We start from the raw sequence: 12,006 nt of genomic DNA, 5'->3' as shown, positions 1-12,006 counted from the left end.
GTTGAGTAACAAATATTAGTGTAATTTGTTCAACGTAGAAATAAATAAGCCAACATCTAAACATGGAAAGCCACTGGGATACTGTTCTTTAAGAAGCATGATTCATTATGCTGTATATTAAGCCTCATTTTGGAAGCATCTCTCAGTTCAAAATTGTTTGAAATCTGAACTTAGGATGATTAACTGTGTTCAATAAAATACAGAGATAGTGGACAAGTTCACTATTAAACACCCGTAAATGCTTACAAGCAGCAGTGGAACAAATTAGAATGTACAACATGCAATGATGCTCAGCAGCTATTTCAAAGGGTTCAGAAGTTGTCATGAATCACAATATCAAATATTGAGCAGTTTACAACTGTCAGGTGAAACCACTCCCATATATTAAAAGCATAAAAGGTCACAGACCTGAAACGTTAACTCTGTTTCTCTCTCCAAATGCTGCCAGACCTGCTGAGTATTTCCAGCACTTTCTGTTTTTACTCCCATATAGTGATCATTATTTTGAATAGCACTTTCGTGCCTATGAGAACATTTTTATTCTACTTTGGGGTCCTACCTTTTTTGAATGACAGCAAATGTTGTGATAGAGAAAGAACGTATTGGCACTTCATGACAAGTGAGTCAACATCTATAAAATATCAGTTATAACAACATAACTTGTCTTCTCTTTACAGCTGCTGATTGATCTGTGTATTCTCAACATATTCAGTCTTTATTTCACAGTTTTATTTTGTTATGATAAGCTGACAGCAATCATGTTATGAATCGTAGCAGGAGGGGCCTAGCATGAACATGGCCCCATATGTGTCAAATGCCTGTGCTTTACATGAAATCAACATTGCTTGGAATGAGGAACTGTGATAAGATGTCCTGTCAGAGAGCTTTGAGCACAATCACTTATTTTCCCTCGAAGGCGACGCCTCTCAAGATACCAAGTTCATCTCTATAAGGCCAAAAGCATCTGAGGGTTTCTGGCACCTCTTTCAGTGTCAGGCCAACCTTTAATGATGACTCTCCACAGGCCCTTCAGTTGTGGGTCATTGGCGGTTTCTGAGTGTAGTTGGTCAAAATGCAATAAATCCATTTTGAGCATATCTTCCACCTCGATGTCCATGTTGTCTACTTGTAGATCCAGTGGAACTTCTTCATTTTTGCTTGGGTTTGGCAATCTGCTCAGCATATCCGATGTGACCATTTTGGTACCCGGTTTGTAGCAGTCTTCGAAGTTGTACCCCTGTACTTTCACTAAGAGCCGCTGTACACAAAAAGCAGGACAAGTCCAACCCAACCAATTACCACCCATCAGTCTACTCTCAATCATCAGTAAAGTGATGGAAGGTGTCGTCGACATTGCCATCAAGCGGCACTTGCTTAGCAATAAACTGCTCACTGACACTCAGTTTGGGTTCCGCCAGGGCCACTCACCTCCTGACCTCATTACAGCCTTGGTTCAAACATGGACAAAAGAGCTAAACTCACGAGGTGAGGCGAGAGTGACTGTCCTTGACATCAAGGCAGCATTTGACTGAGTATGACATCAAGGAGCCCTAGCAAAACTGGAGTCAATGGGAATCAGGGGGAAAACTCTCTGCTGGTTGGAGTTGCACCCAGCGCAAAGGAAGATGGTTGTGGTCATTGGAGGTCAATCATCTCAGCTCGAGGACATCACTACAATAGTTCCTCAAGGTAGTGTCCTAGGCCCAACCACCATCAGCTGCTTCATCAATGACCTTCCTTTAATCATAAGGTCAGAAGTGAGGATGTTTGCTGATGATTGCACAATGTTCAGCACCATTCGCAACTCCTCAGACACTGAAGCAGTCTGTGTAGAAATGCAACAAGACCTGGACAATATCCAGGCTTGGGCTGATAAGTGGCAATGACCATCTCCAACAAGAGAGAATCTAACTATCTCCTCTTCACATTCAATGGCAGTACGATCGCTGAATTCCCCACCATCAACATCATGGGGGTTACCATTGACCAGAAACTGAACCGGAGTAGATATATAAATACTGTCGCTACAAGAGCAGGTCAGAGGCTAGGAATCCTGCGGCGAGTAACTCACCCCCTGACTCCCCAAAACTGTCCACCTTCTACAAGGCACAAGTCAGGAGTGTGATGGAATATTCTCCACTTGCCTGGATGGGTGCAGATCCAACAATGCTCAAGAAGCTTGACATCATCCAGGACAAAGCAGCCCGCTTGATTGGCACCCCATCCACAAACATTCACTCCCTCCACCACCAACACAGTGGCAGGTGTACCATCTACAATATGCACTACAGCAACGCACCAAGGCTACTTAGACAGCACCTTCCAAACCCGCAACCTCTACCACCCAGAAGGACAAGAGCAGCAGATGCATGGGAACACGACCACCTGCAAGTTCCCCGCCAAGCCACACACCATCCTGACTTGGAACTATATTGCCGTTCCTTCACTGTCACTGGGTCAAAATCCTAGAACTCCCTTCCTAACAGCACTATGGGTGTACCTACCCCACAGGGACTGCAGCAGTTCAAGAAGGCAGCTCACCATCACCTTCTCAAGGTCAATTAGGGATGGGCAATAAATGTTGGCCTATCCAGCAATGCCCACATTCCATGAATGAATAAAATAAAAAGTCAAGGTGCTGCGCTTGTCAATGGTTTGTGCCAGATCATCTCCATGTGATCCCAAACACCAGAGCAAATATTTCACACTATGTTTGAGTAATTGGACTGTGCTGAGGATAAACATTTGGAGCCAAATCTGTTCCTCTATATTTCTCAGTATTCTATCATTTACTGTGTACCCCCTTGCTTTGTTCGCCTTTCCCAAATGCATTACCTCGCACTTCTCCGGATTGAACTCCATTTGCCACTGTTCTGCCCACCTGACTAGCCAAATGATGTCTTTCTGCAGTCTGCAGCTTTATTCTTCATTGTCGACCACACGGCCAATTTTTGAGTCATCTGCCAGCTTCTTAATCATGCCACCTACATTCAAGTCCAAGACAGTGACAGGATAAAGGAGCGGGCCTAGTGGGAGAGCACAGAGAGACGGTGGCAGGATAATGGAATGGGCCTTACGGGAGAGCACAACATGACGGTGTCACAATAAAGGAGTGAGCCCAGGGGTAGGTGCGCGGCTTCAGAGCCGACTCACTGTATTCTAAAGAAAATCAAAGAGGTGGTGAGTGATTAATTGGTGAGTATTTTTCTCTTTTCTCTCTCTAAACTAGGGTATTGGTTCAAATTAGAAGCTGGGAAATTAAAAATATTCAATCGGGATTAGTATAACACTAAGTGATTTAATAATATAAGCACAGAGCAAGACTAGAGGTATTAATTAAATTTGATAGTTTAAACTGCTAACCAGATTGTTAAAGAGGGAATATGGGGTTTATTCCCCATCATGGATGGGCAGCTGTGACCTGTTGCTTGCAATTCCTGCGCCTGTAAGAACTCCAGGACACCACGCATCTTGGGGGACCACGTGTATTGGAAATGTCTCCAGCTGCTTCAGCTTGCGCTCAGGATTTCTGAGGTTGAATGACAGATAGAGTCATTGCAGAGCATCAGGGAGTAGGAGAGTTTCCTGGATTGTGCTTTCCAGAAGGTGGTCACCCCACAGGCAATAAGAGTTCAGGATACTAGGCAGGTGGCCATCCGGAAGGGACAGTAGGTGCAGGAGTCTTCAGGTTGTGTGCCACTCTTAAACAGGTACTCAGGTTGGAGACTGCTGGGGATGAGCACCAGCAAATAGGAGTAGAAAAGAGGCATAATGTAAGAGCATTAGGCAGTACCACAGAAGGGAGTAGTTCCATATTAGATAGGAGTGGACTGAGAATGATTACGAGGAATGCAAAGACAGGATTACAATGCACAAAGTGTGGTGAATAAGATTAGTGAACTACAAAACAAACAGAAGGATGGGACTATCATGTAGTGGCAATAACAGAAATGTGGCTTAATAATGACAAGAACTGGGCACTTAATATATAAGGATATAAAGTGTTCAGAAAAGATAAGAGAAGGAGAAAAGGGAGGTGGGTGGCAGTACTGATTAGGGCAGACATTTTAGTGTTGGAAAAAGGGGATGTCCTTGAGGGGTAAGGTCAGAATCCATTCCATTATGCACCTTATTCCTCTTTTCTACTCGATGCTGGTGCTCATCCCCCTGCCAATTTAGTTTAAGCCCTCCCCAACCACGGTAATGAATTTCCCCATGAGGACCTTGATCCCGGTCCTGTTGAAATACAACCCGTCCCGTTTAGTTAGAGCTGAGAAGCAAAAAGGGTATGATTAAGCTACTGGGGGTATTCTATAGGCCTCCAAATCATGAGATAGAGGAGCAAATATGCAGGGAAATTAGAGATGTGCAAGCACTATAGGGTGTTGATATTGGGGAACTTTAATTACCCAAATATCGATTGGGATAATATTAGAGTAAAGGGTAAGAAGGGGAAGGAATTTCTGAAATGTGTTCAGAAGAACTTCCTTGATCAGTATGTTATCGATCCAACTAGAAAGGACGCACTGATGGATCTGGTGCTTGAAAAAGAGATGGGCCAAGTGGACCAAGCATCTGTGGGGGAGCACTTGGGTAAGAGTGAACATCGTATCAGAAGGTTTAGATTCATAATGCAGAAAAGCAGGAATGATGTAAGGTACAACATCTAGATTGGAAGAGGGCTAATTTCAGTGTGATGAGAAGGGATCTAACCAGGACAAAATGGAACCAAATACTGACATGAAGAGCTGTATCAGAACAATTTCAAAGTTTGCAGTTGATACGAAACTTGGAAGCATTGTGAACTGTGAGGAGGATAGTGCAGAACTTCAAAAGGACACAGACAAGTTGGTGGAATGGGCAGACAGGTGGCAGATGAAGTTCAATGCAGAGAAATGTGAGGAGATTCATTTTGGTAGGAAGAACATGGAGAGACAGTATAGAATAAAAGGCACAATTCTAAAGGGGGTGCAGAAGCAGAGGGACCTAGCTGTATATGTGCAGAAGTCATTAAAGGTGGCAGGACAGGTTGAGAGAGCAGTTAATAAAGCATACAGTATCCTGGGCTTTAGTAATAGGGGCATAGAGTACAAGAGCAAGAAAGTTATGTTGAACTTCTTCAGCGGGAGTATTGCGTCCAATTCTGGGTGCCGCACTTGAGGAAAGACGTGAGGGCATTGGAGAGTATAGAAGAAATTCACGAGAATGGTTCTAGGGATGAGGAATTTCAATTATGAAGATAGATTGGAGAAGTTAGATCTGTTTTCCTTGGAAAAGAGAAGGCTGAGAGGTGATTTGATAGAGGTATTTAACATCAGAGTAGATAGGGAGAAACTGTTACCACTCGTGAAAGGATCGCGAACGAGAGGGCACAGATTTAAAGTATTTGGTAAGAGAAGCAAAACTGACAAGAGGAAAAACTTTTTCACGCAGCGAGTGGGAATGTGCTGCCTGAGAAAGTGGTGGAGGTAGGTTCAATTGAAGCAGCCAAAAGGGAACTGGACAGTTATATGAAAAGGAAGAATGTGCAGGGTTATGGGGAGAAGGCAGGGGAATGGGACTGAGTGAATTTCTCTTTCAGAGAGCAAGTGCGGAAACGATGGGCCGACTGGCCTCCTTCTGCGCTGTAACAATTCTGTGATCCTGTAGGATGCACGCTCCTCACCGTTTCGGTGAGACGTCGTCTTCTAGGATTGTCTTCTTCCTCGTATCATAGTACTGCAGGGTACAGGTTTCTGCTGACAAATTCTTGTTTGAGGCTCACTGTAGACACATGAACCCCAAGAAAAAAAATTCTCCTACAGTGAACAAAGTTTAAGAAGAATACTGGCCCCAATGAAAAGCAAGAATCTACCTACAATCTACAGTGAGTCGAAGACCTGTAACAAAAACTCTTCAGATATTGCCTCAAACTTTTCCACTTTATTTTTCTTCTGCTCTTTCTGTCCCTATCTGAAAGTGTGTATCGCATATATATCCTTGCATAGGCGTGTCGTGTATACTTAGGCGTTAACCGAATTAGAGTTTAAGTTTAATAAAATTTCACCTTTCTTCTTTAAACCCACGAAAATCTGTTTGCGCTCGTTTCTTTGCCTTATAATTTGAAAGCAGTGAACGAGGATTCACCAAAGGTGAGCTAAAAACAGTGTATTTAAAAATAAAACCCTGTTACAGTAAGACCAGGTGAAGGCTGAAAGGGAACCCTAGACTCTTTCTCACCTGGTCATAACAACGGGTCTATCCTGAAGTCTCCTTCAGTGCTTTGCCGAGTCGTGCAAAGCCTTTTGACTTTAGGGGGATGGGTGCTTTTCTTTTTTCTGGTTGGGGAGGATTCGTTGCTAATCTCCTCTTTGTCCCAGAGGATACTCCTGCCTGCAGGTATTTGCGCAGACTCTACTGCACGCCCTGGGGGAGCTGGTTGCGGGGAGGAGTCTTTGCTAATCTCCTCTTTGTCCCAGAGGATACTCCTGCCTGCAGGTATTTGTGCAGGCTCTACTGCACGCCCCGGGGGAGCTGGTTTGATCATGGCCTGATCCACTACACATTCAGGGAAACCGCAGAGGTCCATCTCCTGCCATGGCCCTGTCTCTCTGACCTCCTGGGTCGTTCTTTCACTACTGGGGGGGCTACCACCTTCATCCCCGCCAGATCATTACCTAGGAGCAGCTCAACCCTGTTCACAGACAAACTAGGGACAATCCCTCTGGTCACCGGTCCCGAAACTAGGTCGCACTCCAGGTGCACCTGGTGCACAGATACAGGCATACACTGCTCTCCAATGCCATTCACCACCATTCTGGTGTTCACTGCACCCTCTGGCGGAAAGGTCAGGCCTTTTCCCAGTAAAAGGGATCCAGTGGCCCCTGTATCCCTGAGAATTACTATGGACTTGCTTGACCCACTCGAGGGGTATGGGGTTACTTTCCTTTCAGACACAAAACCTTGATAACCTTCAGGAATCCGACTAATTTTCCCTGCACTTGCAGTAGAAAGCTTCCTGGGTCTCACTCTTACTGCAGTTAAAGCCACAGCTTGTTCTGCTGTGCTTTCCATCAGGTTCTCTGCTTCACTGAGTGAGTATGCCCTGATTAACCCTACAGGTGTTCCCTTTAGTTTCCAGCATTCAGCTTTTAAATGCCCTGCTTTGTTACAATAGAAGCACACAGGTCTTCAGGTTTCATTCCTGCTCATAGCACCTTCTAGTACTTTCATATCTTTGCGCGATCTTTCTGGTGCTCATCATTTAAGCCTGAGGTATTGATTCTGTGTAATTCCACATTTCCAACTGCTATTAGTATTTTTACAGCCTCTTTCTCTGGTTCTACAATTACTTGGTCTGTAAAGGTGACCGCGGTGACTGCAACAACTACCGTGGAATCTCCCTGCTCAGCAGAGTGGGGAAAGTCTTTGCTCGAGTCGCTTTAAACAGGCTCCAGAAGCTGTCTGAGCGCATCTACCCTGAGGCACAGTGTGGCTTTCGTGCAGAGAGATCGACCGTTGACATGCTGTTCTCCCTTCGTCTGATACAGGAGAAATGGCGCAAACAACAGATGCCCCTCTACATTGCTTTCATTGATCTCACCAAAGCCTTTGACCTCGTCAGCAGACGTGGTGTCTTCAGACTACTAGAAAAGATTGGATGTCCACCAAAGCTACTAAGTATCATCACCTCATTCCATGACAATATGAAAGGCACAATTCAACATGGCGGCTCCTCATCAGACCCCTTTCCTATCCTGAGTGGCGTGAAACAGGGCTGTGTTCTCGCACCCACACTTTTTGGGATTTTCTTCTCCCTGCTGCTTTCACATGTGTTCAAGTCTTCTGAAGAAGGAATTTTCCTCCACACAAGATCAGGGGGCAGGTTGTTCAACCTTGCCCGTCTAAGAGCGAAGTCTAAAGTACGGAGAGTCCTCATCAGGGAACTCCTCTTTGCTGACGATGCTGCTTTAACATCTCATACTGAAGATTGCCTGCAGAGTCTCATCGACAGGTTTGTAGCTGCCTGCAATGAATTTGGCCTAACCATCAGCTTCAAGAAAACGAACATCATGGGGCAGGACGTCAGAAATGCTCCATCCATCAATATTGGCGACCACGCTCTGGAAGTGGTTCAAGAGTTCACCTACCTAGGCTCAGCTATCACCAGTAACCTGTCTCTCGATGCAGAAATCAACAAGCGCATGGGAAAGGCTTCCACTGCTATGTCCAGACTGGCCAAGAGAGTGTGGGAAAATGGCGCACTGACATAGAACACAAAAGTCCAAGTGTATCAAGCCTGTGTCCTCAGTACCTTGCTCGATGGCAGCGAGGCCTGGACAACGTATGTCAGCCAAGAGCGACGTCTCAATTCATTCCATCTTCGCTGCCTCCGGAGAATCCTTGGTATCAGGTGGCAGGACCGTATCTCCAACACAGAAGTCCTCGAGGTGGCCAACATCCCCAGTTTATACACACTACTGAGTCAGCGGCGCTTGAGATGGCTTGGCCATGTGAGCCGCATGGAAGATGGCAGGATCCCCAAAGACACATTGTACAGCGAGCTCGCCACTGGTATCAGACCCACCGGCCGTCCATGTCTCCACTTCAAAGATGTCTGCAAACGCGACATGAAGTCCTGTGACATTGATCACAAGTCGTGGGAGTCAGTTGCCAGCGTTCGCCAGAGCTGGCGGGCAGCCATAAAGGCAGGGCTAAAGTGTGGCGAGTCGAAGAGACTTAGCAGTTGGCAGGAAAAAAGACAAAAGCGCAAGTGGAGAGCCAACTGTGTAACAGCCCCGACAAACAAATTTTTCTGCAGCACCTGTGGAAGAGCCTGTCACTCTAGAATTGGCCTTTATAGCCAGGCGTTGCTCCACACACCACTGGCCACCTCCAGGCGCTTACCCATTGTCTCTCGAGATAAGGAGACCAAAGAAGAAAACATACCTGAATTCTCTGTCTGAAAAATTTGCACTCGGATAGGATATCCATGGCCTTCCAATTCATGCTGGGAAATTTGCTATCCATCTTTCTGCTGGTCTTTTGCTTTAAACCTGCTTTAAGATTTGGTTCTGTGACTCTATACTGCATTCCCCTTTACAAAAACACGCTCTTGGCTGCTTTGATTGATAGAAGCAGGTGTTTAGCAGTGCTTGTCTGTTTATCTTGCTTCCAGCCTCTCATCTGTCTCTCATCACAGTTGTGCAATAGGCATTTTAAGTGCTTTTTTTTCTCTCTGCAAGTTTGTTTATACAGTTGTTCAATAGGCAATTCTTCACACTTGAGTGGTTTTATGGTTTTTTAAAAAAACTTTGGCTGAGTGAGTGAAAGCTCTTCATGCTCGTGTGGTTTGATGATTTTTTAAGCTTCAGCTGCAAGCTGTGTGAATGGAGGATTCCAAGCTTTTTTCTATCGGGTGCCTCTTGTAACGGCGCCGACTTCGATCAGCCTGTGGGAGCCTTTGAAAACAATTGATCAGCCTGAGATAGGGATTGGGTGCTCCCTGTTTCTTTTTTTTACTAAGCCTTTAAAAAATAAATCAACTTTACAAGCACCTCAAAGCCTTCTTTCAATAGGGATTCCTGGACCGTCGGGACAATGACTCACCCAATTACAGTGATTAATTTGCAGCCTGTCATTTTGCGTCTGTCTTCTACAGCTTGAGGTAAGTGTTTTCTTCTTTCCCTATTTGGGACGGTATTTCTTTTTAACTTTCTCTCTTCTAGCTGTCGGTAGTTTTTAAAGCTTTTTTATCTGTGGTCTTAGATTCTGTCTTCTCACCACAGCTGCCACCATGTAATGAGAAGCTGCCATCATATGATGAGTTCTTTTATATTGCCTGAAGCAACATAAAGGAGGTGCGTGGATTTCAGTTTGTTGACGATCTCAAACAGGTTTATTAACAGCTAACTACTTAAAGAACTTTACTGAGTGTTACTCAGATAGAGTGACCCTGGCTTTGAGTCACATGACTGCATCCTGACACTTAGCTCATTCACATACTAAGATCTCAAAGGGACATCACTCTTAAAGGCAATCATACAACATTGCCGACTTAGTGTCCTATCCATTCTGTTGCTGCCTGCTTCTCCCCTCACCCCTGATGTTTTGGAAAGTAACACTCTGCTAAATGCTGTGAGCGAGTATTCTTAGTCTCTTGATAGTTTCATCCAGAACATAATTTCAGGTAGGGAGGGAGGAGCGATGAGTCCCAGAACACCTATCGGAGTAGCAGTGTGTTAGTGTGAACAGAAGCAGGAGGGAAAGAAGAGGGCCAACATCAACTGGTAGAGAGAACAAAGGTGCAAGTGCAAACTGGGGAGGGGATGATGTGTGAAGTGTCTCCATGCCATTTGGACAACCACAGAAAGAAAGGCAACAATACATATGCACAATTGCTCATAATTTCTCCATACGTAATGAGAGAAAACCGGGACACAATTTGCCACAGTCTTTGGACATCCAAGTGACAGAATGTTGGGGAAAACTGCAGCTTATGTTATGACAACTTGCTCCACTTTACTGTGTGTAAATACATGTCATATGCCTATTATTTGGGGCTGTTCTTGAGTTGTTGTCTCAAGGCTGTGCTTGCGTTTTTAAAACAACTGGTCAGTTTTTGCACGTTTTCTGGTTGGCATGCAAGTGATGAGGCCGAGCACAAAACCAAAGTAACAATCATCCCTCCATGCCCTCCCGCACCTTCAGTTTCACACCCTTTCCCGCACCCTCTGCTCCTGGTCTTTGGTCACCCGTGCATCCCACCACCCTTTCTCTCTCGGGGGCAATAATCAGTCGCCTTCACCCTACACATCAAACTCCTCCTAACTGCTTGAAACCCTTTTCCCTCCAGGGCTACTTCATAGTTTATTACCTTGCAAGAGGCTAAAATCTGATCACAGTATAGGTTCATCCTGCTCTCCGGGGTGAATTTGACAGTTGACACGTAAACCGGCGGCAAAGCATGCGCTTCTTCCAACTCCTCAGACTCTGTTGGCCTGCGCTTCATCTCCCGCTGAGCCGCTCTCACAGGCCGAGGGGACGAAGTCAGGGGTCGAACAGAGCTGGCTCCGCTGCTTTCTCCGGCGCTCTTTTCATCCAGCTCAATTTCCGCCGAGTGACTCATTTGCGCCTCACAGGCGATATCCTTCTCGGAAGAGCACGACGCCATCACCGCGCCCACCCGTTGCTCTCAAACCCGGCCAACTGCCCACATGAGCGCGTGGCACAGCCCGCCTCAAATAGGGGCGGGGTAAGGGGACAGGTGGGAGCAAACGCGCGACGTAAGGGGCATAACCGGCGCGAGAGCACGTTGTGTTACAGGCAAAACAATAAGGAATCATTTGACGCCCAACGACATGAAGACACGAGACAAGAGGTACGCGCCGGAGCGCAGTCGCAAAGCTGGGTTGCGGGCGGTGGCCGGAATACGCACACGTGACAGGCTCTGGTTTTAAATGGGCGTTTGCGCGGTGTAAAGCTTCAGTGCTATGTCACTGGTAATGGCAAATTAAGGTGAAGGAGTGGTTCGTGCTTGACTGGTTTTGTGTTCAGCAAGGGGTCAGGTGTTTATTTTGAGATACAGCACTGAAACAGGCCCTTCGGCCCCACCGAGTCTGTGCTGACCATCAACCACCCATTTATACTAATCCTACATTAATCCCATATTCCTACCACATCCCCTCAATTCCCCGATCACCTACCTACACTATGGGCAATTTACAATGGCCAATTTACCTATTAACCTGCAAGTCTTCGGCTGTGGGAGGAAACCAGAGCATCCGGCAGAAACCCACACGGTCACAGGGAGAACTTGCAAACTCCACACAGGCAGTACCAGAACCGAACCCAGGTCGCTGGAGCTGTGAGGCTGCGGTGTTAACCACTGCGCCACTGTGCCGTGTGACCTAGGCTAGCATCAATTTCAGTTAAAGGCAGCTCGCACCTTTTAAAGGGGAGGTGCACTCAGGCTACAGCAGCTGGTGGAATTGTCTCGAAATGTTTTTCAGAGAAGGAATAAGACTA

At 46.0% G+C, this 12,006-nt stretch overlaps 1 protein-coding gene across 1 annotated transcript in view; it reads right to left on the bottom strand.

The window, feature by feature from the left end:
* Positions 1 to 11,152, bottom strand: part of LOC137373212 (testicular spindle-associated protein SHCBP1L-like) — a 111,907-nt gene extending 100,755 nt beyond the window's left edge. Inside the window, exon 1 of the mRNA XM_068038067.1 lies at positions 10,856 to 11,152. Coding sequence (XP_067894168.1) covers positions 10,856 to 11,152 — 297 coding nt within the window. The remainder of the gene's footprint in view (positions 1 to 10,855) is intronic.
* Positions 11,153 to 12,006: the final 854 nt, after the last annotated feature.

This window comes from Heterodontus francisci, chromosome 8, assembly GCF_036365525.1.
Source record: "Heterodontus francisci isolate sHetFra1 chromosome 8, sHetFra1.hap1, whole genome shotgun sequence".
NCBI classification, from domain to species: domain Eukaryota; kingdom Metazoa; phylum Chordata; class Chondrichthyes; order Heterodontiformes; family Heterodontidae; genus Heterodontus; species Heterodontus francisci.
This window is presented reverse-complemented; position numbering and strand designations above follow the sequence as displayed.